This window comes from Calidris pugnax, unplaced genomic scaffold, assembly GCF_001431845.1.
Source record: "Calidris pugnax isolate Ruff unplaced genomic scaffold, ASM143184v1 scaffold58, whole genome shotgun sequence".
NCBI lineage: Eukaryota > Metazoa > Chordata > Aves > Charadriiformes > Scolopacidae > Calidris > Calidris pugnax.
The window spans coordinates 6,529,505-6,556,041 of NW_015090868.1; the positions used below are offsets into that span (position 1 = coordinate 6,529,505).

Here is a 26,537-nt window from a genome sequence, read left to right on the forward strand (position 1 = left end):
AAAGTCCCTTTTTACAGCCAAACATTCAAGCCTCTTTCAGAACCAGAGCACCTAAAAAGCCTGCCCACAGACAGTTCTGCTTCTCTACCAGTCGTCAGCTCCGCTTAGAAAAGCAAATATCTAGATGCACAGTGGGATCTACTCAGCAGGAGAATCCTTCTACCGCAACCCAGCAAATCTCTATGTATAGAAAAGGCTGCTTACTCGACCCATCTCGCAACCCCTGCTTGAAAAGGAGCAGTTTTCTCAACAGGGATGCCCTGGGGTTGATTAGAATGTACTGTCTAAAAAATGGTCCCATCCCATCATTTGAAGGTGGTTTACGGTCATGCTGTGAACTCATGTGTCAGGTAGAAGGCACAGGAAAATCAAACAAATCCCCTTTAGAGTGTTGGGAGTAGGGAGAATCTGTTGAGAGAGTCTCTCTGTTTTAGCCTAAGACAAGGTTCATGGGTTTTCGTTTTGAACAGCAGCTTGTAAAAAGGGATCCTTGCTAAAATTCTTGTAGGACCCTATAAAGTAATATCAGTAAGAGAAGAAACAAAAATGTGTCTGTCAAAATTAGAACCAGTGTATTTAAACAGTTTATTATTCACATTACAGCAAATATCAAATTATGACAGCAACTTACTTTCGTTGCTGTATCATTTAAAAGGCTTTTTTGAAGCCTTTCCTTTAGAAAATTAGAACTACCCTCACCTCTAGATACTCAGGTCTTCTCTCACTCATGCTACCATGCCTGATCTGCATATTTGTCCACTTACAAACTGCTCTACTAGATCAAAATGCAGTAAACATTCTTAGATAAGCATGTCTAGTCCTTCAAAATCTAGGACACAGACTTTTTAAAAAAATAAAAAAAATCTAATATTTAGCTCAAATTTGGTTCAGTACTTCCAAGGCAAGATGAGGAGAGAGGTGAAGATTTAGGAAGACATGATTCTTCCAACCAGAGCACATGTGACTGTAAAGAAGAGCACAGTCCAAAAATATCAATAGGAAGAAACATCAAACATGAGTTAAAAAAAGTAAACCCAAACCCAAGCCACCGCCTCCAGTCACTGCTGGAGTGACCCTGACTATTTTGAAGAGGATACACAGAAGGACAGAGTTTGGAGAAGTAATGCAGATACATGTACACATCAGATTCAGCAGCTTTGTGCAAGTGTAAATGAGGGAAGCAGCACGGTGTCAGCATCGAAGATAACAGCTTCCATCTACAAGTGGCCTGCACCACTCCAAAAATAAACCATCAACACCTCTGAAAGCACTGCTGCTGCATTAGGTTTCTTATTCAGCTTCAGCAACGGCCAAAAGCAATTCTCCTGGTCACAGAAGTTCTATCATCCACCCAAAATGAACCTCTCAAATTATTTGGTGTCTCAATCTTTTAAGACATTTGACTCTCTCAGGAAGTCAAATGCAAAACTTACTGCTTAACATGAATCAGATGCTTTTATACATTTTCCCTTTGCTCACACGCCAGAAGACTCAAGTGATAGAAATCTGAAAAGGAAGAAGACCCTATAACATGCCATTTTTACTACAGAGGTTTTAATACAAGGATGTTTAGAAGTACTTTAAAGTACTTTCTGCTTTTATTAGAGGGCGCTGACAGCCAAGTATTTTGCCAATAGGTGGCACCAACAGTAGTTAAATCAAGCATAAGGAATCCTGTCCTTGCTGAGGGACAAGCCTTCCTCTCCAACCGCCCTGGGCACCAACATTAAATGTTTACTTTAAATGTTTATCACCAGATAAAAAAAAGTAAAAGTCAGGCTTCTCGCATGAGAAGCCATCACTCTGAAACCTGGTCCTCAGGCTACTCATCCTTTCACAACAGACACCTAATCCTTTTATAAACTAAATCTTTTGGGCCAGTTTTAAAGACTTAATTGTGTCTCCTCAACCAAGAGCGAAGGTACACAATCCTGCCCAAGCATCTTTATGCCTAGTCACGTACTTGCACAACACATGCTTTGCTTAGACAGTAGCTGAGCACTCACTGCTGCAGGGAATTGGCCACTCCTGCCACATTAAGTGCTCCTCACATTTGTTGCTGTACCTTTTTCAACTCAAAGCGCTGCCTCAGGAAGCTCCCACGCCTCAAACTGATGGAGCCTGAGACTATATCCATGGACATGTTATTCTACACTTGCTCTACTCTACAGTCTGAGCATGGCTATCAGGCTCAGCAGATCGCCAGCCCAAGCTCAGCTGCTCCAGCTGAACACCCAAAAAACTAACGAAGCAATTATATTTTCAGGACTCAACTTTGCCATAAGAAAAAAAAAAGAAATAGCTCCCAGTAAGACTAGCTCTCACCAGGGTGGAATCAAAGCCAAGAGATGCCCCTGACACAAAAGGCAAAAGCTCATTTACTACCAGGAAAGTGGAGACTTTCATACACATTGAACACCCATGCTCACACACGGTGTGACAGGTATGCAGCAGGGATCAGGGGAACAGATGAGAAACAGAGTCTCATAGAATGAGACTGTGCAAACACACTTCCATTTTGTGTAAATCTTACATTTAGTTATTCACCATGAATTCCAGCTGATGCAGGGGTAGCAGTATGCTGTGGCATCCAGAAATGGAAACATAAGTGATGTGGTGATCTGCTCTACAAAAGTTCAACAATTTTTGTATCAGCAGTGAGCTGTGATGGGCTTTTTGTGGGCTTTATTTTGTTTCAAGGATGGTAGCACAGCTTTTTTTTTCCTTAAACTTTTCTTCCTAAAATTCAGGAACAAATTAAATTAATTACTACATTAGGAAAAATGTGTCATCATAGAATGGTTCCGGTTGGAAGGGACCTTAAGATCAAGGTCCTTAAGATCAAGTTCCAACCCCCCTGCCCTAGGCAGGGACACCTCTCACTAGACCACCTATTTCTGGAAAAACAAGACACAAAAAAAGCCTTCAGAATTAGATTTTAACCTTCTGCAATTTTGACAGGCCTCTTCAAGTTTACTGTATATAGACTGAGCCTGAAAAATTTTGGTAGACGAAAAGCTTATCAGGATAACTCAGATCAGAAATCTGCCTTAAATTTGTGTGAACTCTAAAAATTGTATTGTACACTTCCATTGGACGTAGTGTTCTACATGTGTCAAGCAAAACACGTCACCTTTTTCTTCAGACACAATATGAATAACCATTGGTCGTTTGATAAATCAAATGTTTAGCCACAGTAGCTCCATTGGCTAATACAGCCAGCAGTGGTAATCAACCCTTAAATGACACACAAGGTTGCTGTAGGACTAAACTAATAATAGAAGTCAATACCTTAACACAAAACTTCAGTGCACCAGGCAGTGGAATTCCTGATTGATTTTTTTTTTTATTACAGGTAAAAGTCAAGAGCCCATAAAAATGCAGAACCAACTTCACCACAGAGTAAGTGGACTCAGACCTACTTTGGCAGAATAAATAGCAGTAATCTTTTTATATCTATTCTGCAGTACCAGGTACTTGTAGCTTCAGAAAAACATCTTCTGTTCAGGGTTTAGAACAGTGCATAGTTAACTAGATAAACTCAAGTGAGACAGAGGAGAGCAAGACAGTAATTAATTGAAGGAACCTAAACTGTATAAAAACATTCTCCAAATCAATTCTTGTCACAACAAAGACCAACAGCAGCACAAATGGAAATAAAGGCTTAGCAAGATTGATTTTTCATAATGTACTCAGACTTAACTTCCCTGGCCTCATTTTATTATTTTACGAAACCGACTTTCCATTAAATTAACTTTCATTTGGGAAACATTAATATGTCTTTCTGTAATGTACACTTGAGCAAAAAACAGTGCCTATTTCTCCTTTTGCCTTGGACTGACACAAGCAATTTATCCTATAGGAACGCACAGCTAGCTAGATCTAGCTCTATGTCAGGATGTAAACAAAAAGCATATCAGCGTTGACAATCTTATACTTTCAGAAACATGAGCATGGACCCCAAACTCTTCAGACTGACCAAAGACATCCCCCCCTCCTTCCCTGGCATGTTTTGTTTTCCATTCCTGCATTTTTCCTTATGCTTGAATCACTTTTAAAAGCTTTCCCTTTTGATACAAGGACTTAGAAAAGAATAATATTTTTTTTTAACCCAAGAGATAGATATTACCTGAGAACCTAAAATCAAGATCTTTTAGCTTTGTTTGTTTACAAACAAATTAATTTATACTGTCCATTGCTTTTTATTGTGCTTTGACACACCTTAAGTATATCCGTCCAAATTACCTGAGAACCTAAAAGCAAGATCTTTTAGCTTTGTTTGTTTACAAACAAATTAATTTATACTGTCCATTGCTTTTTATTGTGCTTTGACACACCTTAAGTATATCCGTCCAAGCAAAAATTTCGTCTGTAATTTTGCCATCCTGAAGATATACCAGTTTTGGTACATTTTGAGAACAATAAAAAACAATACATATAATAAATGTAAGTACAACTGTAAAATCCGTGTGTGTTTTAAAAGGCAGACATTGCCAAAACATTGCAGAAGGATATAAGAGCACTCTGTACTGCAACACATAAACATAATACAATGAAGAGTCAAAATAAAGTCTGACTGACAATTATGCTGCATCATTCCCTCTTCTGTGTTTTGAAAGCAGAACAGACTGAGACTTTGAAGAATGGATTGTATGAAAGATTCTCAGCATATGAATTTGTAATGCCAAAAATCCTCATTGCAGCAAGTTCTGAAAATAAATGCGTCATGGATATGACCTTTCTCATGATCCATCAGCTCAGATGAAGATGTGGTGGGGGAATAATCACACCATGGGAGTTTCTGGAAGAATCAGACAAATTGAACAGAACTGAAATACTAAAGGCATCACATTCCTAAAATCTGTCTAAAAATCCCACACACGCTGATTGCATATGTATGTCGGGAGTTCAAACAGCTTTTCAAAATGAAAACAACAGATGTGACTGAATAAAACAGAATCTTACCTTTCTGCCTCTTCACTTGGGGAATATTGCTGATTGTGGTTGCCTGAACTATTTCCACTACAATCTGATACCTAGTTTTAAAAACAGCAGGAGACAAGGGTGAAGAGGGAGGAGAGATGGAAAGAAAAAAACACGGTATTAATTTTTTACAATGTGTTCTTCATACAGCGCACACTTAAAAATTAATAAAACCCAAAACACTTCCACCTTTTCACCTGGAAACAGAACCATTTCTCAGTACAGCTGCAACCTAAGGAGCAGTGTGCATATGAGGCAGAGTAAGAAAAAAAGTTGATTTTGGAATGAAAGTATAACATCCAACTACCAATAACACTGCCCCTTCTCTCAACTGCTGGTACTGCACAGCCAGTTAATCCTTAGGCAGCCACTTAATAATATTCAGCGAACACCATATAAATTCATGCTCTTAACATTAAATCTCAGTTCTCTGCATGAAATTAGGATGGAAGTTCACTTCAAAAGCAAAGAGCTGTCTTTAAGGTTCTTCTAGCTAATGCACTCAATACATATATGGTCTATATATATATATATATATAACTTATTACACTAAAATAAGTAGAACTCTGAAGTACTACAATCCGGGAGTAATTAAAACCTGTTTATCACCTAAAACTATGCTACCCATAACGGAAGACAGCAAATGCAGTTAGTAAACTGAATTTTAAGTAAAACCAATCTTCTAACTGACAGACAGTATGCACTCAGCGAAGAAAATGCCTGCCAGTTAAAGCTTTCATAAACATCAAAGTTCTGGTCATAACAAACCCTCAAATTCCTCTCAGTGCACTTACTTTGGCAGCTATTAATATTGGCAATAAAGCAAGCATTCTTGTGAATTTAACTCATTCCTGTAGGAGTCCTCTAACCTCATCTATCAAGTTAACTCCTAGATGAAGGCTGAAGCCTCCTAGAAAGCTTGCTATTTCCACGACTGCTTATTCTCTGCTTGAGCCTGTGATCCTTAAAATATATTCCACTTCTTCCACTTATATTTCTTTCACCAACATTATTCAATCCCCCCCATTCCTCTTGCCCCCTATAACTCTTCTAGGATTTTGATTGTCTCTGCCTCTGTACATCACCACACCACAAAAACACCACCCTGGCTCCACTGCCAGACCACGACCCTCTCTCCCTGAAAGTCTGTTGCAAATATTCTACCTGCTACACATTCTGTGGTGCCAGTGAGTAAACAGCTGAAGAAGTTTTACACGTGATATACTAATTTTATTTTCAAGAAATGAACTGCACTTGATAAACTGGACCAATCATGGGCTCACATCCAGAAAGCTTGCTATTTCCATGACTGCTTATTCTCTGCTTGAGTCTATGATCCTTAAAATATATTCCACTTCTTCCACTTATATTTCTTTCACCAACATTATTCAATCCCCCCCATTCCTCTTGCCCCCTATAACTCTTCTAGGATTTTGATTGTCTCTGCCTCTGTACATCACCACACCACAAAAACACCACCCTGGCTCCACTGCCAGACCACGACCCTCTCTCCCTGAAAGTCTGTTGCAAATATTCTACCTGCTACACATTCTGTGGTGCCAGTGAGTAAACAGCTGAAGAAGTTTTACACGTGATATACTAATTTTATTTTCAAGAAATGAACTGCACTTGATAAACTGGACCAATCATGGGCTCACATCCACATTACTTTAAACTTTAAACTTCTCTCTTCCCGATTCTTTGTTATATTTATTCCTTTCTCTCATTTCTTAAGTAAAAAGTGACACAGAGGCAGCAATAATGGTCTTTCTTATGATGAATTGCATAGCGACCTTTTGCTGCCATACTAATAAATAACAGAATAAATATAATGCTGATCTTGAAAGCAGAATGAAGACTATCCATGAGTTTATTTCCTTATCACTACTTATTTTCAGCTATGTTTTTAACACATCATGTATTTTATCTCTAGTCTTCTCCTGACAGAGCAAGTAAATTCGTTTCCCATCTGACGTGGAAGAATTAATCTTTCCTTCCCTATTTGTAGCAGACCTTCAATTTATCCTGACTAACTTAAATCTGAGGGGAAATGAAGGTGAAATTTCACTGTGTAACAACTTCTTCTTGAAAGAAACAGGGACAACACATTTTGTGGAGACCTGATAAAACAGGAATAAAACTCTGCCTCCCTTCATGACAAGCGGCAACGAATATAAACATTACAAAGAATGACTTTGAAGGATGTTCATAGATAACCATACCACGGTCCCTTCTCTGGAAACTTTGTTGGTTTGGATTTTCCCCCCCCCCAACAAATTTAAATTTTCAGAAAGCAAAGGTATGAAAGGGGAAAAAATAGAGAGACAAAGTAGTTGCTCAGAAATGAGCAAAGACTTTCTGAAAACAAACATCAAGTCCCCAAATGTCCCTTATAAAAATAAAAGGGATGTTTCCAGTAAAACCAATAGAGAGAAGTTCTGCTAAGAGATAAAGTGACCAAGTGTTAAAGGTCCATATTAATGAACCATGAATTCAGAAGTACCTCCAGAATTAATGATAAGTAGTTCCTGCATCATTTAAATAAGTTCTAAAAATAAAATCCATAAAAGCAATGCAGAAAATCAATACAATATTTCTTCTTAAGGTAACGCTTCTAAGAAAGGGGAGAAAGAACATTTAGAAAATCTAAGTACCACTCTTCCCTGATCTCCTGGCCAAGAGATCCCCCACAGGTTTCCCCTTGATCCATCTAGGGATTTTTCCCTACTATACCCCATAACAAATACCTGATTCTAATGACAAGGAAGCCTAGGAAGACCCTGTTAATGAAATCAGTCTGGAAGGACTCTCTCCTATAATTTTATGTGCATACAGCAAGGAGTCAAGAGTCTGAGGAAATCTTTATCAGTGCTTCGTGGCCTCTTTGATTGAGCAAGGTATTTTATGTTTATTTTAGTAAATAGACAGTCATTAATCTGCAAAGATAAAGCATGGCAGGGGCGTTTTAAAAAAAAAAATAAAATAAATAAATAGTTTCCCAGCAACTGTAGTGCCTTGGGATAAATCTCCCTCAAAGTTAAGCCTACACAGAAAATTGTTACTACTTATATCTGTTCTTCACCATGATGTTACGTGGCAACACTAGGAGTGATAGGAGTGGGCTTACAGTTCATGAATGCCACGCACTGACTTAAAACAGGCACCGAAAAATGATTTCCAAATAAAACCAAGAAAAGGAATTTCTGATAAACGGAGTATTATTACCTAGAATAGAATCTGTTTAAGTGCAATGTGCCGAGTAGCTTATTTTTTGTCGAAGAGAAAGTACTCTCCCCACTCCAACAGACTCTAACCTTGTTTCTCACCGATAAATGCACAACAGCTTCTTTATTTCTTTCTCTTCCAATTCCTTCCTTACAGGATTTTCCTATGGTTCACTGCTGTGAATTACAAACTGAATTACCATTTAGTTTGTTTATTTAAAATAAGATCTTTTTTTTTTTCCCCATCCATATAAGGACCGCTGTTTGGTTTTCTTGACATAAATCTGTAAACTTTCACTGGTAAATCATGAAAGCTTTGCAAGATACACTACACTGCTTTGAGATGACTACAGGTTGGCCCATCTCTCTCCAGGTGCTCCCACAGTACTGGAGAACAAACAGAACAGGAATCCCTCTTCCCACAAGAAATGCTCTTTAAGCACCTTCCCAGAGACTGGCTCTATGCAAACAGAGAAAGGAATGGCGCTGCCTCCAAAACCAAATACTATTTCTCTTCAAAAAGAAGATACATTTTCTCAGACATTTTCTATCCAAATACTGATCAGCTCAGATGGATCAACATTTCGTAGGGTGTGGAGGCACACATTTCAAGATGATAGTAGTAGGATTCACCAGGCTAGAAAGGAAAAACCCAAGCACAGCCAAAACCACATTATTTCATAAAGCAAATCTGCTCTCTGGTATTAAAGAACACAATTTAAAGTGACCTATCAGCTAAAAGGAGAGCACATTGAGCATTAATGTGCCTGAACAACAACAACAGAAGAGTTAGGCTTCTTTTGAAACAAGCAGATCCATTAGTATGATTATGCTAATAAATATGATGTCAATTAGGTTTTAGACAGAGTCTAATAGAGACTAATTTCTGCTCTCAGGAAAGGCACAGCGGCCCAGAGTAAAGAGCAAGTTTTACAGCAGATGAACAATAAGTAGCCAAGCAACAAAATCATTTCACCATCACCTAAATGTATTTTCCTATCTCAGAAATGCAAGTGGTTTCAGAATCAAAGAAAAGAAGGAGAGAAAATAAGATGTTATTTACGCAGCCCACAATACCCCATCTCAGTAAACCATCACTTGGCCTCATCAAGCCAAGTCTAATAGGTGGTCTGGGTCACAGCAGATGACACAGAGTGTGCCAAATGGGATCGATGTGCTTGTGTCTCTCAGATGTTGCCGCAGCCATTTAGGCAGAGAGAAAGCTGACCTGCAGCAGCAATTGAAGGGAGTCAAGGAAGGGGAAAAAAAATAGCAGCTCTGGTTGATGGTAACAGATTAGGACAACTGCTCTGGAAATGGCTTCAACAGTTCTCTGAAGCTTTGGTGTGCTCAACAAAATCAATTCAAGGACATCTAGGGAGATCCTACAATGGTTATCTCTCAGCTCCCTGCTTCCCAGTCACTTGTGCCTTATCCTTTCACTTACACCAGAAATCGGAGGAGAAGCAGCTCAGCTATAAAGAGAAGGCAAACCTAAACATCTTGTACTCTGGCAAGCAGGCCTGAGGTGCAAGTGGTATCTCATGTTATGATGAAAGATGGAAGGAAAAAGAGGTGAGACTTTGAGGGGAGGGGGAATTAGTGTGAAAGTGAACAGGTGCTATTTGCATTAGAAAACAGGAAGGTCAAACAAACACATGATATTTATAAGCTCAATGGGTTTTTGTTGTTTTTTTGTTTTTTTTCTTTAAGGAATTCTTCCTAGTTCATTAGTACATTTAAGAAGGATACAATTGGGAAATAACCTCCCTGCAACAGTCCAGGACAACCTCTGATCCAGTGGTAAAAGGTGCTGGAACTCAAACCCCTCTTTCCCTGTCGCAGAATGACAGAGGCTGCTCTGAATGCCCCATCTCCGTAGGGTTGCTGCAATTCACAGTCACCAGACCACCATGGCCAGCCATACTTCATAAAGATAATGAGGATATAAACACACACTAGTGGAAATTCAACATCTTATTTCATCTAATTCCATACAGACAAGCTGTAAAGAAGGGTCTGGTTTGGCTTTCAACAGTACAGTCATCTCCAGTATATTACTAAGTGGAATTTTTTAACATTTTCTGCTACTGAACTAAAAAGCTGACTATATTAGAGTTTTAATGAATGTTGTGGCTTATCATCCTTACTGTCTCTGCTTCACCAAAAGAAAAAGAAATCTAAAAATGAATTTATGAAGAAAAAAAAAAAAAAAAAAAATCACAATTCATTCAAGTCTCAGTAACAGGCTGGCAAGAGCAGCATGTTTAGTTTTGAATGAGCTACAGTGAAACATTAAATACCTCAGTTGTTTCAGGAACTCAACATCGGAGCTGCTGTTAATGAGCTTGATGAACTCCTCATAAGAAGGAGCATATGTGTAGTCTTTCTTCTGATGCTCATTCATCTGTTCTCTGTACTCCAGCTGGCTGAGCAGCATTCGGTTAATATAATCCGGATCACTCAGCAGTTCCACCACTGGTTTCAGTACTGGAGAGGAAAAATATTTTAAAACAAAATCCTTATGCTGAAGAATAACTGCTGTCCTTCAAAAGAAAATTGCAGATAAATGGCAAAAATAAACATGCAAGCTGATATCATTCCAAACCCAGTCTTCTGGACTACATAGTACATTTGAGACTGGATGTACCTTCTTGATAAAACTGTTTGTTTAGTCTATTACACAAATTGATGTACACTGACAAAGCTGAGCTCTATTTGGAAAATTCCAAGTGTTTTTGTTCTTTCTGCTGTGTGCCTTGAAGGCTATGACATTACAGCCACTATAAATGGAAATTTTAAAAGTAAACTGAATTGCATAATATACTTCAACTATCATAATTTCTGAATTTTACTTCAGTGACATAAAAAACGACTAGTGTATTTATAATCAGATTAAAGCGTAGCTGATAAAATAAAAAGCAAAATAGAATCCCTCAATTAAAAAGACACACTGATAAATCAAAGTCTAAAAAACCAAAAATTAATTAAATCTGGTATCATGAACCAGTTATAATCACATCCTGAAGTCTATGGATTCTATGTATCTGAATAAAATATAAAAGGCCAGAACTATTGATATAATCACTAAAAATGGTGCCATGGGAGACTGCAAAAGTACTCCTTTATGAAAAAAATAGAAGAATGGAATGGACAAAGTATGTTTTATCCTGAAAGGTGCTAAACAGCCTGGTATTAAGTCAGGAGAGTCAATTAAGTACATGCTTGATTTTAAGAATACAAAGTGTCTTCCTGGTTATCACAGAAATTACATTTCAGAACTTAAAGGCAGAGCATCAAGACTTATACATAATGAAGTCTGTAATTACTACTATTGTACAGGTGCAAATGGTTAATCATCTCTGATCTTTGATCTACCTTTTGTTGCAAGTATTTCTGCAAGGACTATGCGCAAGCTGACAGACTGGACATCCTTTGAGGGTAGGAGACAACACACCAGAATTTGAGAACATTTTTGCAGGAATCTTACTTCTTCATCAGAGCTCCTCAAACATGGGTGCAGCAAAAAAGGTCTTGGTGGATCTTCCTGCCTAAGGGAAAAAAATTAAAATTAAAAAAAAAAAGAAAGGAAAAACAAGTGAGAGAATTTACATACCACTTGCATTATGATGAAAAACAGGAGAGAGAATTTACATACCACTTGCATTATGATTAGTCACTAATTGAAAAAACATCCGAAATCCATTATCAAGTGTTTCAGTAAAGAAACACTTAAAAACCATATATATTTTTCAAACCCTGCTAATTTTTCTTAATGATATTAAGATACATTTCCAAATTGCTTTGTCGTGTCAATGTTTTCACCTGCCAAAATAGAAATGCAGTATTTTAAAACCACATCCTATAGACAGAGCCCAGCAAGCAGGAGAAAAGTTTCTCTGAATAAAAAACCCAGTTGTTCCATCGAGAAAAGCTTCTCTGAATAAAAAACCCAGTTGTTCCATCATTGAATTTACAGTGAAATCTTGACGAGATTTTCAGAGCCATCTACGAGACAAGCTCAAGAAGCAAATACATTCTTGTAGAGCAAACTAATTATAGACCTGAACCTTTAAGCAGAGGATTTGGGATCACATCTAGCTTGAGAAACAGGTCCACCTGTTAGATACTGAAGTTACCTTCTTCCCTTTGTTAGTGGCAAATAAATCTCTCAGTAAATAACTGGCCTTTTTGACCTGAACTTTCCTAGAATAGCAGTTTTCAACTTGCCACCTGCAGGCTACATCAAATTGGTCTGTGTAAGATACTATACAGTAACAGACTTGGCATTATCAGCCATCTACACTGTAAGTGGAAAATCAATTTAGAAAAAGATTTAAAAAAACCCACCCACAGCTTTGGAAAGAGTAGAATCATGGCGACAAACAGAGAAAGGTGAATTGACTCCCAAAATGCAAAGAAACTTGGCCAGACAAGTCCCCTCAGTAGTTGAGCAAGTGAGAACTGACCATACTGTTGCCAGTCTCAGTGGGGTATATATAGCATGAAACTGGAAAGTTTGAAAGTGCAGGGGCTCAGTGTGCGTTTGCAACCACACCTTCAGGGCAATACCCCTGTGGACACCCCAGAGGGGGTAAGATGCCCTGGACTTCAGTCTCTGCTCAGTCTGATGGGTCTCAACCTGCATCTTCAAAGTCCCATCTGACTCACCGCTTGGCCAAATCAAGTAACACCACTTGTTTGGATCTGAACATCTCAGGCACGCAGAGACCACAGAGCCATTCAAAAGACACAAGAGAACTTGCCTCAAGGTGAGTCCTCTGATCACCAGCAAGCTGAAGCTGGAATATGCTCAAGTTGAGCAACCTGGTCTAGTGGGAGGTGTCCCTGCCCATGGCAGTGAGGTTGGAACTCAATGATCTTTAAGGTCCCTTCCAATCCAAACCATTCTATGATTCCATGGTTCATATTAATATATCACCACAGACAAAAAAAGTAACTAGGGAACAAAGTCACAGTTTTCCTCCACCATCCTAAATGCTTCAGAGTCAGGGTCCACCTTGCCTCCCTTCAGCGGGGTCAGATCCTTGCCTTTGCCAAATTCTGGTTCAGCTTCAAGAAGGAGCAGGAGAATGCTACCAGCCAGGACCGCTCTCAGCCTGCTGGAGAAGGCATTCACCACCATCCACCAGTACAGTGAGACAGACACAGTGTCACCTGAGAGGCACCACAGTAATTTCCAAAGACAGCCAGGACTGGTCTCCAGTAGAAGGCTCTAAGGGGGTTACAAGGGCTCAGATCTATCACATCTCAGACCAGTGCCTCCTCCCATCATCTACAACATCTGCTTCGTTCCCAGAGCTGGAGGTTGCTGTCCTGGTTGGAGTCAACTCACTGTTACTCACAGAGCTTCTCCAAACCCATCGCCTCTGTATGTGAAAAAGTGACCAAGAACTGCACACAGTCAAACCAAAAGTTTTCATTTAGACACTGCTACGTGGCCACTAGTGACAGGCAGCATTGGGTAATAACTGATTTGCACTAGTCAGTCCAGGAGGGGGCATACATGCTGGAAGAGTAACAATACTCTAATAATAGCTCTAATTCTGTTCTAATAAAACAAACCATTTGTCTCAAGGTGACTGAAATTAGTTTTTTTAATTAATTTTCAGAACAACAGGAACGTAAAGATGACATTTGGTTTTGATTTGACTGAAGCCTCTTATTCAATCCCAAATCAAATGGTTTTTTTTGAATGTGGATGATGGAGGGGGTTCCAATTGTTCCAAGTAAGACAAATTTCAAAACAAGTCCCTTGGAGCAGCTCAGATGTAGATACTCTGTTCTTCTGAGGAGCAGTGTTTTATGAAGATGATGTGTAATCTTCATTATCAACCAGCGCAGGTGGTGCAGCTGACTGAGCTCAGAAAGCTGTTTTTCTTGTTCTGGTAGGATCTTTTCTCTCTGGCAGCTGAACACCTAGCTATTTCTCTCAGAGCATTTCCATTCCTCTTCCACACTCCAGACGTACCCTACAGCTTTCTCTACACTGCATCAAACATCCCCCATCACATGCTCTCCCTAAAGGCATTCATTATTTATCCAAACCCAGACACGTCCCAGGCAGACAGAAAGTCTGGGTCATTTATGTACAGTCACCTCTACTGGGGAAGTAAAGTCGTCCTTCACTGGACAGGTTGGTCCACTCAAAGTCAGGCACTTGGAAACCCAGCCAGATACATACATAAGATGCTGGCAAGCAGGATGACCTACACCAAACATCAGTTGGATGGCAGCAAACTAAACTCTCCAAACAACTGATTCCTGTGTAATAACAACAATGATGCAGAATTAGAACTAAAAGCCAGCAGTGATTACATTTTCGTCCTTGAACACACAAACCCCATCCTTTTTGGACACTCTTATTTGTGGGACATCCTGCAGAGTGATTAAATCAAGCTATACTTCCATAACATGTGCAAAGCACAAAACAGAGCCATAATGCACATAAAACGTCACTGAATGAACTGAGATTAGCCTTCTTTGCCTTCAGTATCCCTCTACAAGTCTCCTGAGGAATGCCAGTCTGTTTGGGACTGCAAACACCCCCGAGCATTCACTGCACCTATACGACCATCCATGCAAGAAAAGCCATTTCTCGTGATCTCTGTCTCCCAATTGTACACATTTATTCCCAGTCAACAGCCAATACATACAGCTTGGCTGAGCTGGACCTACGCCAGGACTTTTCTGATACAAGGTTCAACAGAACCCAAAGGGAAAATGGAACAGAATAAACAACTAGAAAGGCAAATATTTGATTCTTACCCTTCTAAGTTGTCTAATCTGTTCCTGCATATAGGAATGCAAGAAGGGAGTGGAGTTTTATACTCTCCAGTTGACAGGCCACCACAGAACAGTTTCAATTTTTTCTGGCATTGCCTCCATTACCTGCAAAGACGTGACTCTCTAGAACAGAAGTTCCTTCAATTGTTTTCCTAGCTAAACTGTACCTAAAATGTGATCTAAAAAGCAAAAGGGCTCAGAACCCCACCAGATTTTTATTAAAAGAATAGAGAAACAAAGTCTTCAGGAGATTAAACAAGCCTTGCATAACACTGCCAAGCAGTTGTGCCAACAAATCCTGCAGTTCTCATTGCTCTTTGGGAAAGAGAAATAAAGGGGAGACTGAAAGCAGGAGAGGAAGCTGGGGGAGGTGGGAGAGAGGACTTAACAATTACAAAATAAATCAATATGCCAGTGGTAAAAAAGGCAAGACATCCAGACTTATATCCTCCTTTGCATTTATACGCGAAGCATTACACTTTTATTTGCCTCAATATAATCTTTGATCAGCTTGCAGGGAAAATATATTGTGTGTAAGGTCTGCCCAGAAAACAGCATCCCTTGTAACTCCAGCTTCCCCTTCACTGATACCCATTTAAAAAAAAAGGGAGCAGTGAGCAAGCATGGAAAGTATAACCACCCACTGCTCAGTCTGTTGGGTACACCGCTTCCCATGTCTGTTTGCTGTCCTGGAGCAGGAGCTAAGATGCCCCAATAATGTCTATTCTTAAGGCTTGAGATAAAACCTAGATCTTCAACTCCATGGGAATGTGATCAAGAGTAAAGAAAGGCACTGTTCATATTGCAGAGACCACCAGGAAAAGCAGAAAGTGAACTGCAGTCCCCATGCATGTACACAAAGCAGAGTTCTGCTACGTCTCTCCACTGTCAATATTAAATACTATTAAATAACCCAAATAGTAACAGAGGCATTATTTCTCTTCCTAGCTAATTTTGAACGTGTGTTATTAGGACTGCGTGGTTGGATTTTCCAAAGAAAAGGTCATTTAGTAATCACAGAAAACTCTTAACTAAAACTGTGTGCAGATATTTTTAGAGAGAGCTTTGAAAGCCCAGCCAATTATCCGTAAATTCAGAGCACAACTGTGTGCAATGAACTAATAGAAATGTGGCACTCCAGCAAACAGTTCCAAATCAGGCATGATACAAGCTGTGTAAAACCAGGCTCATTTAATCTGCTTTAGGCGATAGAAAAATAATGGCAAGTGGCAACTTAATTCATTTGTGTCTTCTTGAATGATCCAGATTGAAGTAATACCGACATGTATTGGTGTGTCAATGTGCAGGTGACTTCAGTGATTTAAAACAGCAGGCAGAACTCATGCTTTATACAGCATCCTCACAGGTATATACATCCCTCTTCAGTCCCCTGTGAGCCACCAAAGCTGGCCTTAACCTTGCCTAAATTTCTTTTCTGTAATTTTCATTTTATGAAACCCTGAAGCCTGCTCTGAAATTTTAACACCATCCAATGCCATTTTATTGCATCAGAAAGCGAAGGGATTTCCTTCAGCTGCCCCACAAACCAGTGGAAGATCAGGCAGTGGCCTGTGAATACGGATCCATAGATAGGACCTGCCAAAGCAAATTGCTTTGTACCAGGTCTGCTCCAAGCAGTATTTTTCTTTGGGACCAAACTGACACCTACTGCAACTGTGCCCTGATCTGAGATTGCTTTGTGCAATTACTGAACATTCATCCCACTGAACATCATCAATACTACGACTTTTACCTGCTGCAAACCTGCCAGTTCATCCAGCACTTCACAAAGGAAAGCAGAACAGCAGATTTGCTTTGGTATTCCTGATGAAAAGCAGTTAAAACATTACCAGTGTTACAGAAATATCATCATTTCCTTACCATAATATAATTAAGTAACTCTGAGCCAGTATCAGCACCTCTTTAACAATTCCTCATTCCTCAGGAATACAGGAGTCGCAGCAATTCTTTAATACTGGACTATCATCTATCACTGGGCTTCCAGGTTTCCCAATCCTCACAGAAATATCTCTTTTTATCTGGGATCTATTCTAGATACCCACAGTTCTAATTTGGACCGTCTGGTAACTCCCTCTAAAGACTCATTACATTCAGGAGTATTAAAAGACTTATTATTTGTGGGTGGATATATGCTCCTGACACAAAGCATTGTCTTTATTTTCATACAGTCTCAACCCTCACAATGGCATGGAAGAGCTTAAAAATGAATCCTAAAAGGGGTGAAAAAGATTAAAAGCCAACCTCAAAGTTATCATTTACAACGCCCATGCAGCCTGGGACTTGGCAGGTTTGGGGCTGGCAGTACCACCGGTTCAAAGGCAGGACACCCCAAAATAAGTACACTGAGGAGGAGACATGCATGACCAGGAACTTAGTGATGACAAACAAGATAAACCTGTCTGCTTTGAAAACAGGAAGCAAGCAAATAAATAAATGATATTGGGAAAAAAAAGCAAACACCAACAAAAAAAAAAAAAAACAACAACAAAGAGACCATAAAAATATTAACAACAACTCTACAGGAAATTATGCAAGGGCCCTTTCTCTTTAAATAAATAAGTCACAAAATGTTCCCTTCAGTCTTGCTATTTCTTTAATTAGTCTTTCAAGAGAGAGTCTTCCAGTCTCAATCAGTGCAATTGTGAGCTGAAGTGCACATGCAACTCACTCTAAATGACTTCCATCAGTACATTCAACACACACCACGCGCCTTCATTAAACTGATTCTACCCGACCCACACGCAGGCTGCATCTCCTCACCTGTATCGCCCCTCAGATCTCTAAGCTTCTGGACATTGCAGCAGAATGAAAACTGCTTGATCCATTTGAACTAAGAAATAAAAGAAACTAATGTACACCTTTACAAGCCAGCAACAGAAGCACAGCTAGAAAAAAGTACCTACTAAAAAAAACCAAACAACCCTCTGAAAACAAACCACACCAAATCCAAAAAGCACAGCAAAAAATAAGGACAAAACCAACACCAAAATTTCCACAGCTGCCATTTTTATTAAGATACATCAACAAGTTTTATAAATCACTTTAGATAATGTTTACTATGAAGATAACCATACCATTTATACCTCTCACAGTCACCTCTTTCAGGAAAAAACACATCACATTAATAACAGACACAAAGAACCTATAGATGGCTTACAAGCTGTGGTATGATCATATCAGCACCAGGAGGTTCCAACGCTTATTGTGGTGTCTGGGTCACACTCAATCATTAATAGGAAACTCACAACTTCCACACTGAAACCTGTAGGCAACTGGTTCAGACTGGTGCCACCCATGAGTTAACTCCCGAAGCTTCAGACTGGTGCCACCCATGAGTTAACTCCAATAACATGCTCAGACCTTGGCTTTTCATGACTATTTTGTTCTCAGCACTTTCATACGGCTGCTCCCATCGCAACAAACCTCTACAATTTCATACCAATCCTCTCGATAATCCTTCCCAGAGGCTGAGTGTGATAAGCAGTTCTTGGTATTCCTGGTTTGTGGGTGGCAAATGGAATTATAAAAGAAAAACAAGAACTGTGGGAGGTGTTTAGTAGCTACCCTGATAACTTGGATGCATCTACAGGATTAACTGAGTTAAATCTCAAGTGCTTAAATTCCCTTTGCATCAATCTGTTCTTCATCAGTTTGTGATGGCAGCACCTTTTATTTTTACTGAGTATTTTGTCACACTACATATTGTAATCACAAAAATACAACAGTTCTATATCCTATACGTGCAAAGTTATTCACATGGGCCAAGAAAATTAAGAACTGAGTTGTCTTCTCTGATCACAAAAATACAACAGTTATATATCCTATATGTGCAAAGTTATTCACATGGGCAAGAAAATTAAGAACTGAGTTGTCTTCTCTCCTTACCCTGTCAGTAATATATAGAAAACAAAAGGAATATTATCAAAACAGGTACAATACAAACTTAAATCCCCAAATTGCTTGTCATACTGACCACTGAAATACCACTTCCCCCCCTCACACTTCCCAAGAGCTTTGAGCCCTTAAATATGGGTTCTGAATCACCACTGGGAGTAGCCTGCAGCCCCCATGCATTCATTTTGCTAAGTCATGACTTAAGCCACAAGTTGAGGCACACGTACACAAAAAAAACCCACTTCTGAGCATCCATTCAGATATCATGTAGCAGTTGACTGGCCAGAAGCAGCCCTCCTTACCCTGTCAGTAATATATAGAAAACAAAAGGAATATTATCAAAACAGGTACAATACAAACTTAAATCCCCAAATTGCTTGTCATACTGACCACTGAAATACCACTTCCCCCCCTCACACTTCCCAAGAGCTTTGAGCCCTTAAATATGGGTTCTGAATCACCACTGGGAGTAGCCTGCAGCCCCCATGCATTCATTTTGCTAAGTCATGACTTAGGCCACAAGTTGAGGCAGACATACACAAAAAAAAAACCAAAAAACACTTCTGAGCATCCCTTCAGATGTCATGTAGCAGTTGACTGGCCAGAAGCAGCCTGCAACATCACATATGCCTATGTGCAGAAACCAATTCTTCCTCTGCCTCTGGAATCAAGGTGCCCCAGCTGCAGCCTGCAAGATCACAGATGCCTATGTGCAGAAACCAATTCTTCCTCTGCCTCTGGAATCAAGGTGCCCCAGCTGCAGGTTAAAGACAAAGAGAGAACGCTCCCAACCGAAAGATGTAGGAGAAAAAAAAATAAAAAATAAAATCAGTGTCACTGTGACCTTTTCTCACTGAGATTTGTTCAAAAAACACTCCCTGTCATGACGTTCAAGAAGAGGCAAGGATTAACTATCTTCAAATCCCATTTGCCTACTGATGTCATGTAGGCAAATCTTTGCTTACGTTGCAGTTTAGAGACCACCAGCACAGGCTGTTAATTTTTCAAGTGTTAATAGTTCTGTACTAATATCTGATGTGGTTATTCTTAGCCCACAATAAGCATAAGGGAACCTCCTCTTCCTCTGATGTGGACAGCTTCACAGAAAGAACCCTTACTATTTGTTTTCACTTGCTAAATCCTTCGATGCTGACTGTGCATTTCATCCAGGGGAATAGCTGCCTCTTGCTTTCAACAAACATACCACGTTACCAAAGAAAGACTACATTTCTGGGATCAGATAATTCTAGCCCCCGGAAGGTACAGTGCCACCACAGACAATGCTGCATCCACACACCAACATGAACGCTTCCAGCATAAGACACCACCTCACTTAGCTCACAGCCCATCCTTGATCACATAAAATGGCACTGCCAGCATTCAGCTTGCTTTTGTTCTGCCTAAAGTAGCCAAGGAAAGACACCTGAACAAGATATAAAGGAATGAAGGGATAAAAGCTGCTATAAAACAAGAATGGCCAAATACTACCCTCTCTACCCTGCGGGATGCACTTGGCTAATCCCGTTACAAATGCGCTCCCGATTCTGTACAGCACAGAGGAAAAGAGCAGTGGTTTCTGCCAATAAATCCGAGGCTGATTTTTCTTCCATATCTCAAACTCATAAACCAGCTAACACTCGAAACAGGGAAGTATCATATTCTGTTTCTATGCAAAGCTAATAATAGGAATGAAATTGTTTCCTATCTAAAACATTCTGAATTGCCACAAATTTTGTAACTGAGAAGTGACAGGACCCTTTGGAGCCCCAACTGGACCTCAAGGTACACTCCAGTGACACACGTAAGATGAAAAACTTGGGAGTTATCTTGTCTACAGCTTGCGTGGCTCTGTCACCCCAGGCAGGTCTGTCCACGGCTGCTGGTGTGTCTCTGCCCTTATTTCACTCTGTGGAGGTGCCTGGCAGGCACAGAAAAGACCTCAAGTTGCACCAGGGGAGGTTCAGGCTGGATATTAGGAAAAATTTTTTCACTGAAAGGGTTATCAGGCATTGGAATGGGCTGCCCAGGGAGGTGGTTGAGGCACCATCCCTGGATGTGTTCAAAAGATGGGTTGATGTAGTGCTGGGAGGTATGGTTTAGAGATGATGCTCTTTGTTTGTTGTGTGGGTGTCTATTTTTGTCAGTCAGGTTGACGGTTGGACAAGATGATCTTTAAGGTCCCTTCCAACCTAGAAGATTCTGTGATTCTGTGAAGACAGTCGCCATTAAAACAGACTTAATGCTGCCAGGCTTCTCCTGCCCACTGGCCAGCGTGGAAGGGCCCTCTCCTCTTTACAGGCTCCCCCTCATTCAGGGAAGCATTTTTCCTCATTTGTTGGCCTCTGCTGGCCATTTACCTTGAGCTGTTTGTTGCTAAGCGGAGCCTCGCGATGCTGAAGATAAGGCCGAGGGAAAGCAGGTACAGAGGGAAGGGCTGTAGCACCCTTCCTCCTTCTGAAAGGTCGCAGCCTACTTTCATCCTCTCACACATCCTGACCCATCAGATATCACAGGACAAAGTTAGCCAGTGAGAGCAGAAAAGGAAAGGGGTTTCTGCGGCTGACGTGCAGCCAGTGACAAAACATGTGAGCTTCACGGTGAAGAAACTGACATCTCCGTCCTCCTGGGCACAGACTGTTTCCTTCCGTTACTCCAGTGGATTTATCTGTTGTCATATCAGGAAGCTCAGGTGGCACCCCCTCCAGAGATGGCACGAGAGGTATTTAAACCTTTGTAAGCCACCAGGATAACTGAGAAAGTGCTTTGCTGTCACACTGCAGTATAAACGCATCAGGGGAAACGAGATGTGGTGCTCCAACAGGCATCACAACAGGACAGAACCTTGCTCTAATTACAGTCTCTATTCCACTATATTTACCATCCAAAACTAACTGGATTCATTATCTGAGACACATAGGGAAACACGTGAATGCCAACTTAAATTTACTACCGTCTTTAAAAGGCTGACAGAAAGCAAAGGTAGATCAAGAAGATCTCTGCGTTCCCTACTTTTGGAAGAAGAATGTTCTGTGCTTGAATTGTGGCATTACAGAAATTAATTGAAGGCTTTCCAAGAAAGTCTGTCTTCCAAGCTAGAAGTGACATATTTTGTAGTTCTCAGTCTATAGCTTAAAATGTCAGCAGGTTCTACCACAGTAAACTCCATGGCAGCAGGCAATTTAGTGCAAAACCCAGATTATTCTTAAAAATACAAGTTCCCTTAAAGAGAAAACAGCATCAGTCTTTGGCTGTGCTTCCAGGTTTATTTCGTGCATTCTCAGATAATCTGCAGTATAAATTCCATCTGTAGAGTATGAGCACAGTGTCACATTCCTGCTGACTTTATCCCAGCACATACACGACATTCAAGCCCTCTCTCCATTGGTCAAGAAAAGGTGAGTCCTGTGCAACTTCCGTAAAGAATCCCGGACTTTTTGAGCTTCACATTGTGTGTCATGCAGCATCATGCCACTGATCTGCTGCAAAGACACCTTAAAACCAGACCTTCCTCCTTGTGTGAATTCACAGCTTTGCAGGATGCGAAAAACAGTCATCGAGGCCACTTTCAACATATACAAGGTCTGCAGTTACAGCTGTGGGGTTTACTGGTTATTTTTAACCTGCCATCCCATTAATTCTTGATAGGATATTTTTCATTACCATTGTTAATTCAGCCTGCCTTATCCAGCATTGACTGAGGTGCACTTCCCATTCCAAAGTGAAAACATTACGTGGAAAATACCCCACATAATTTATTTTAGCTCTATATAATGGAAATAACAATCTAACAAAGACCTAGAGGAAGCGGTCATAATTCTCAGTAGATGAGGAACCTCATCAATAATCAACATTAATAATTAATATTTCTGCAATTGTAGATTCTGTGTCCCCAGGTTCAAACACAATTTTTAAGAAATACAAAACATCCTCATCCTTTTACTGTTCAAATCAAACTCTTCCCAAAAAGGAAGCGCTTTACTGCAATAAAGGGCAAGTGCAAACATAAGGTTTAAAAATCAGGGATCACACCTAGGAGCTTTACCTGACCAAGAGATTCCACATTCCAGAGCTGAAAAAAAATAGTATCTGGAATTCAATGCAAGAGCTACTGCAATGTGCAAACACCTTGATTTCTTTTCTTGAATGTAACCACCCTTCAGTTTCTTTTTTTTGGTCTTTATTTCCTACACATTAGCTTATATAAAGCTGGCATCGACCGCAAATATGTTAACCGTATCTTCTGCTTCAGAGCAAAAGTGTGAATGGTCACTGAAAGAAAACAGTTGATCCTTTTCCTCTGAAGAGGTGTTAAAAATATGTGGCTTTAACTGTACGCAAAACAACTTCATAATATAAAATGTTTACTCTAAATCTGAATGACCAAAGCCCATTTCAATGAGGATAACTGAAATGCAGGTAAGTGCAGGCATAAGCCCAGATTCCATGCACAATTACACAAATTGTGCATTCAGATGTGGGAACTGCATAGGCTAAGAGTTCCCATTTGCAATTACAATTTGGGTGCAACTTTAGTATTTAGTGGACAGCTGACCTTTTTAAGTGGACAAAGAGAGACTTGCCAAAAAGGAAATTCATGGAATTAGCTAGAAAACCTAAACAGAGAAAGAAAATCCAGCCAACAATTTTTCCAGTAGAAAAATCTTGTTACTGAGGGACAGGCCACTTACAGAAACCACAGGGCTTTGCCTCCCGGGGCTAGAAGAAATGGAAAAATGAACGAAACTAACCCCAGTGCTATTTTGGGGAAGGTGCAAATAACTATCTTCTTGTCTGTTGACTGCTCTGACAGCTCCTCTCCTTTCCCTTGCAGGTTCACCCTGCTTGCAGGAACTGCTCCCACAGCCCACCTCCTGCTGTGAGCAAAGGATTCAAGGATGAAACAGAAACAGCAGTGAATCCAAAATGTGAAAAAAAGGAGGACAAGCGTTTCCTTCCACAGGTCTTTTAGATGCCCTGAAGCCTGCTTCATCTCTAAAACTGACAACAAACTTGAACTGTTTTCTTTATCAGTTGCCTACAAAAGCATTACACTCTTCATTACTTCGATACAGCACATCTGAAAGCAAAGGGAGAAGCAGAAAATTCCAATGAAATGCAGAGTGTTGTTTTTACCTGGCGTTGGCTCCTTTAAGGTCACAGAAGTGCGAGAGTAAAGCTTTCACTACATCATTGCAGACAACTTTAACTACATCAATGTGACTCAGCCTCTGTCGCAGCTGCTTGGCAACCTCCCAGAAGTCTTCCGAGAGCAGCTGGTACAGCTGCCCTTCATCTCTGCTGAGTTGCCCATACCAGGACAGGATGTAATCTCTGTAGCTGTAGTCAAACACTGAAAGGAGAAACAAAACAGTAAATAGCCAAAAACTGCAAAAAGGAGAAGGCACACCAAGACAGGAAAAATGCAGTCCATCACCCTTCTGCTCAAAAATTAGATGGGTAATAGGTTTCATACCTTCTTCTTTGGGTTTTACATTCTTGCCAGAGAAAGTAAGGCTGGCGAAGTTTCAGAAATCTGCACCTAACAGGTTACTGGAGGTCACTTTGCAAAGCAAAGCCTGTAAGTGGATTTGCTCAGACAGTCAGGTTACCAGCTACACACAAACCTCAAACTAATACCTGTCTCTCAACGGTGGATTTGGTTACACAAACCATGTGAATCTGACTGTGCCTAGGCTGTTGCAGTCTGAATTTAACAGTCTCCACTCCAACGTCAGTTAAGAGGGGAGGTGGTAAGATTTCTGGATTTCAAAAGATATATATCATACTGAACAACACTGAAGAAAGGACATTATAGGATCAGAAGAGGTAGAGATAAGATAGAACAAGTACATTAGTGAGACAGCATGAACTTCAAAAATGACAAGGTACTCCAAACCACACCTACAAGCAATAGCCAAGATTACTGTAATTGCAAGTCCCATGGCAACACGATCTTTTACCCTTCTGACTTTTCTTTCTGCCAACACCCGTGTGCGGCCAGTTTTACTGATGTTTCACTAGAGAAGGTGTCCCTGAACATCCAGGAGAGAGCAGGTGGTGTTCAGGGAGCACACATGAGCAACAGTGATTTATAGATTTTAGTTCTCTTACTAAAGCTTATGCTTGGAAAAATACCAGCATTTCTTGGTTTACTTGCATTTTACAACATTATTCAAACTCTATGAAGCAGACATATTTAATAGACTAGATGTTATCACTGTGCATAGATAGACAGCCCCTGCACAGACCGGATAATATCCCAACAGTCTCCCATTCCACATTGTTTGGTTTATTATTATTAAAATTTTCTCAATATTTGCTTCTTTAACAAGTATTATGAATGTGCAGAAAAAACACGGAAATTTCCAAATATATAAACAAAATATATAGACAAAAAAAATGTATTAAAGAGCTCTAGGACATGCGTTTTTTTTAAAAAAATCAAACAAATTTCTGTTCAAATAGTTTTGCCCATGCACCCTTTGCCAAGAGTTCTTAGCTCCAAGCATTTGAATCCAAGTAGCAGAGAGAACATGAATTCAAATTAAGTCTTGCTCATATTTTGGATGCAAACAACTCCTTTTTTTGAGAACTGTGAGAAAAAAAAAATAAATACACCTTTTCAAATAGAGAGTGGCAGAAGCTACTGCAAGTTTTTTTTCCTAAATGTCAATGTGTGGATCTTAAGTCAGGAAATGAGAGAGATTGGGAAAAAACTTTTGTAAAGCAAAGTCCTGCCTTACATCCCTAAGAGAGTTCTTCTAAGGGGTCAACAAGAACAGACAGGTGAGATTTGATCCACAGGTACAACCTAATTAAATTCCCAAAATATTCCCAACAAGGTCACCTCAACACTGGGTTGAAGGAAGATAAGCCACTGTGAAAGAAAAGATAACTCTCTGGCATGAAATATGTTAAGAGCTAAGAAACACAGGATATGAATAAATACTCAATTTTCACAGCAGAAGAATTTCACCAGTGGTGTTCTGCTGGGATTTGTGCTATGGCCCGTGCTGTTTTACTTACTCATAAACGATCCAGTAAAGCAGGTACGTAACATGGAGACCAATCTTCCTGGCACTACTAAAGCAAAGTAGACAAAGACTGACTGTGAAGACCAACAAAAAGCCCACAGGACATGGGGCAATAAAAATGGAAGATGAAATTCGGTTCCTGGGAGATCAGTTACACACGTGGCAAATAAATCTATTGACAGCTACAGCCCTCAGTTCAAACAGTGCACGGAAAAATAGCAGCACGAGTCTGACTGAGCACAGTCTCTCTGAAGAGACATGTCCCAAACTACCATATGATATGGGATAAACACAAGAAGTTACCAGATAAGCAACAGGAAGTGTTAAAAGGCTAAAAGTATTTGTGAAAGTGGGTCATCTTTCCTTTGCATAAGATAAACGAAGGGCAAAGAATCATCAAATCAATCTATCAAGACAAAGCACAAAAAATACTGAAAAAAACCCCACAGTAACGTGTTAGTCACTCAAGTACTACTGGCTGAAAAAGGGACTTAGGGGTTTAAACTAAAAGGCCTTCTCTTTCTGCCACATTCAACAAGGAAAAAATCTTTTTATAATGTTACACTTGGTCCAA

At 40.0% G+C, this 26,537-nt stretch overlaps 1 protein-coding gene across 1 annotated transcript in view; it reads right to left on the bottom strand.

Moving 5' to 3' along the window:
- The window catches only part of SNX25 (sorting nexin 25), an 81,971-nt gene that overhangs the window by 40,188 nt on the left and 15,246 nt on the right, over positions 1–26,537 (bottom strand). Inside the window, exons 3-6 of the mRNA XM_014945519.1 lie at positions 24,063–24,279; positions 11,586–11,758; positions 10,511–10,697; positions 4,966–5,036 (exon numbers count right to left, since the gene is read on the bottom strand). Coding sequence (XP_014801005.1) covers positions 4,966–5,036; positions 10,511–10,697; positions 11,586–11,758; positions 24,063–24,279 — 648 coding nt within the window. The remainder of the gene's footprint in view (positions 1–4,965; positions 5,037–10,510; positions 10,698–11,585; positions 11,759–24,062; positions 24,280–26,537) is intronic.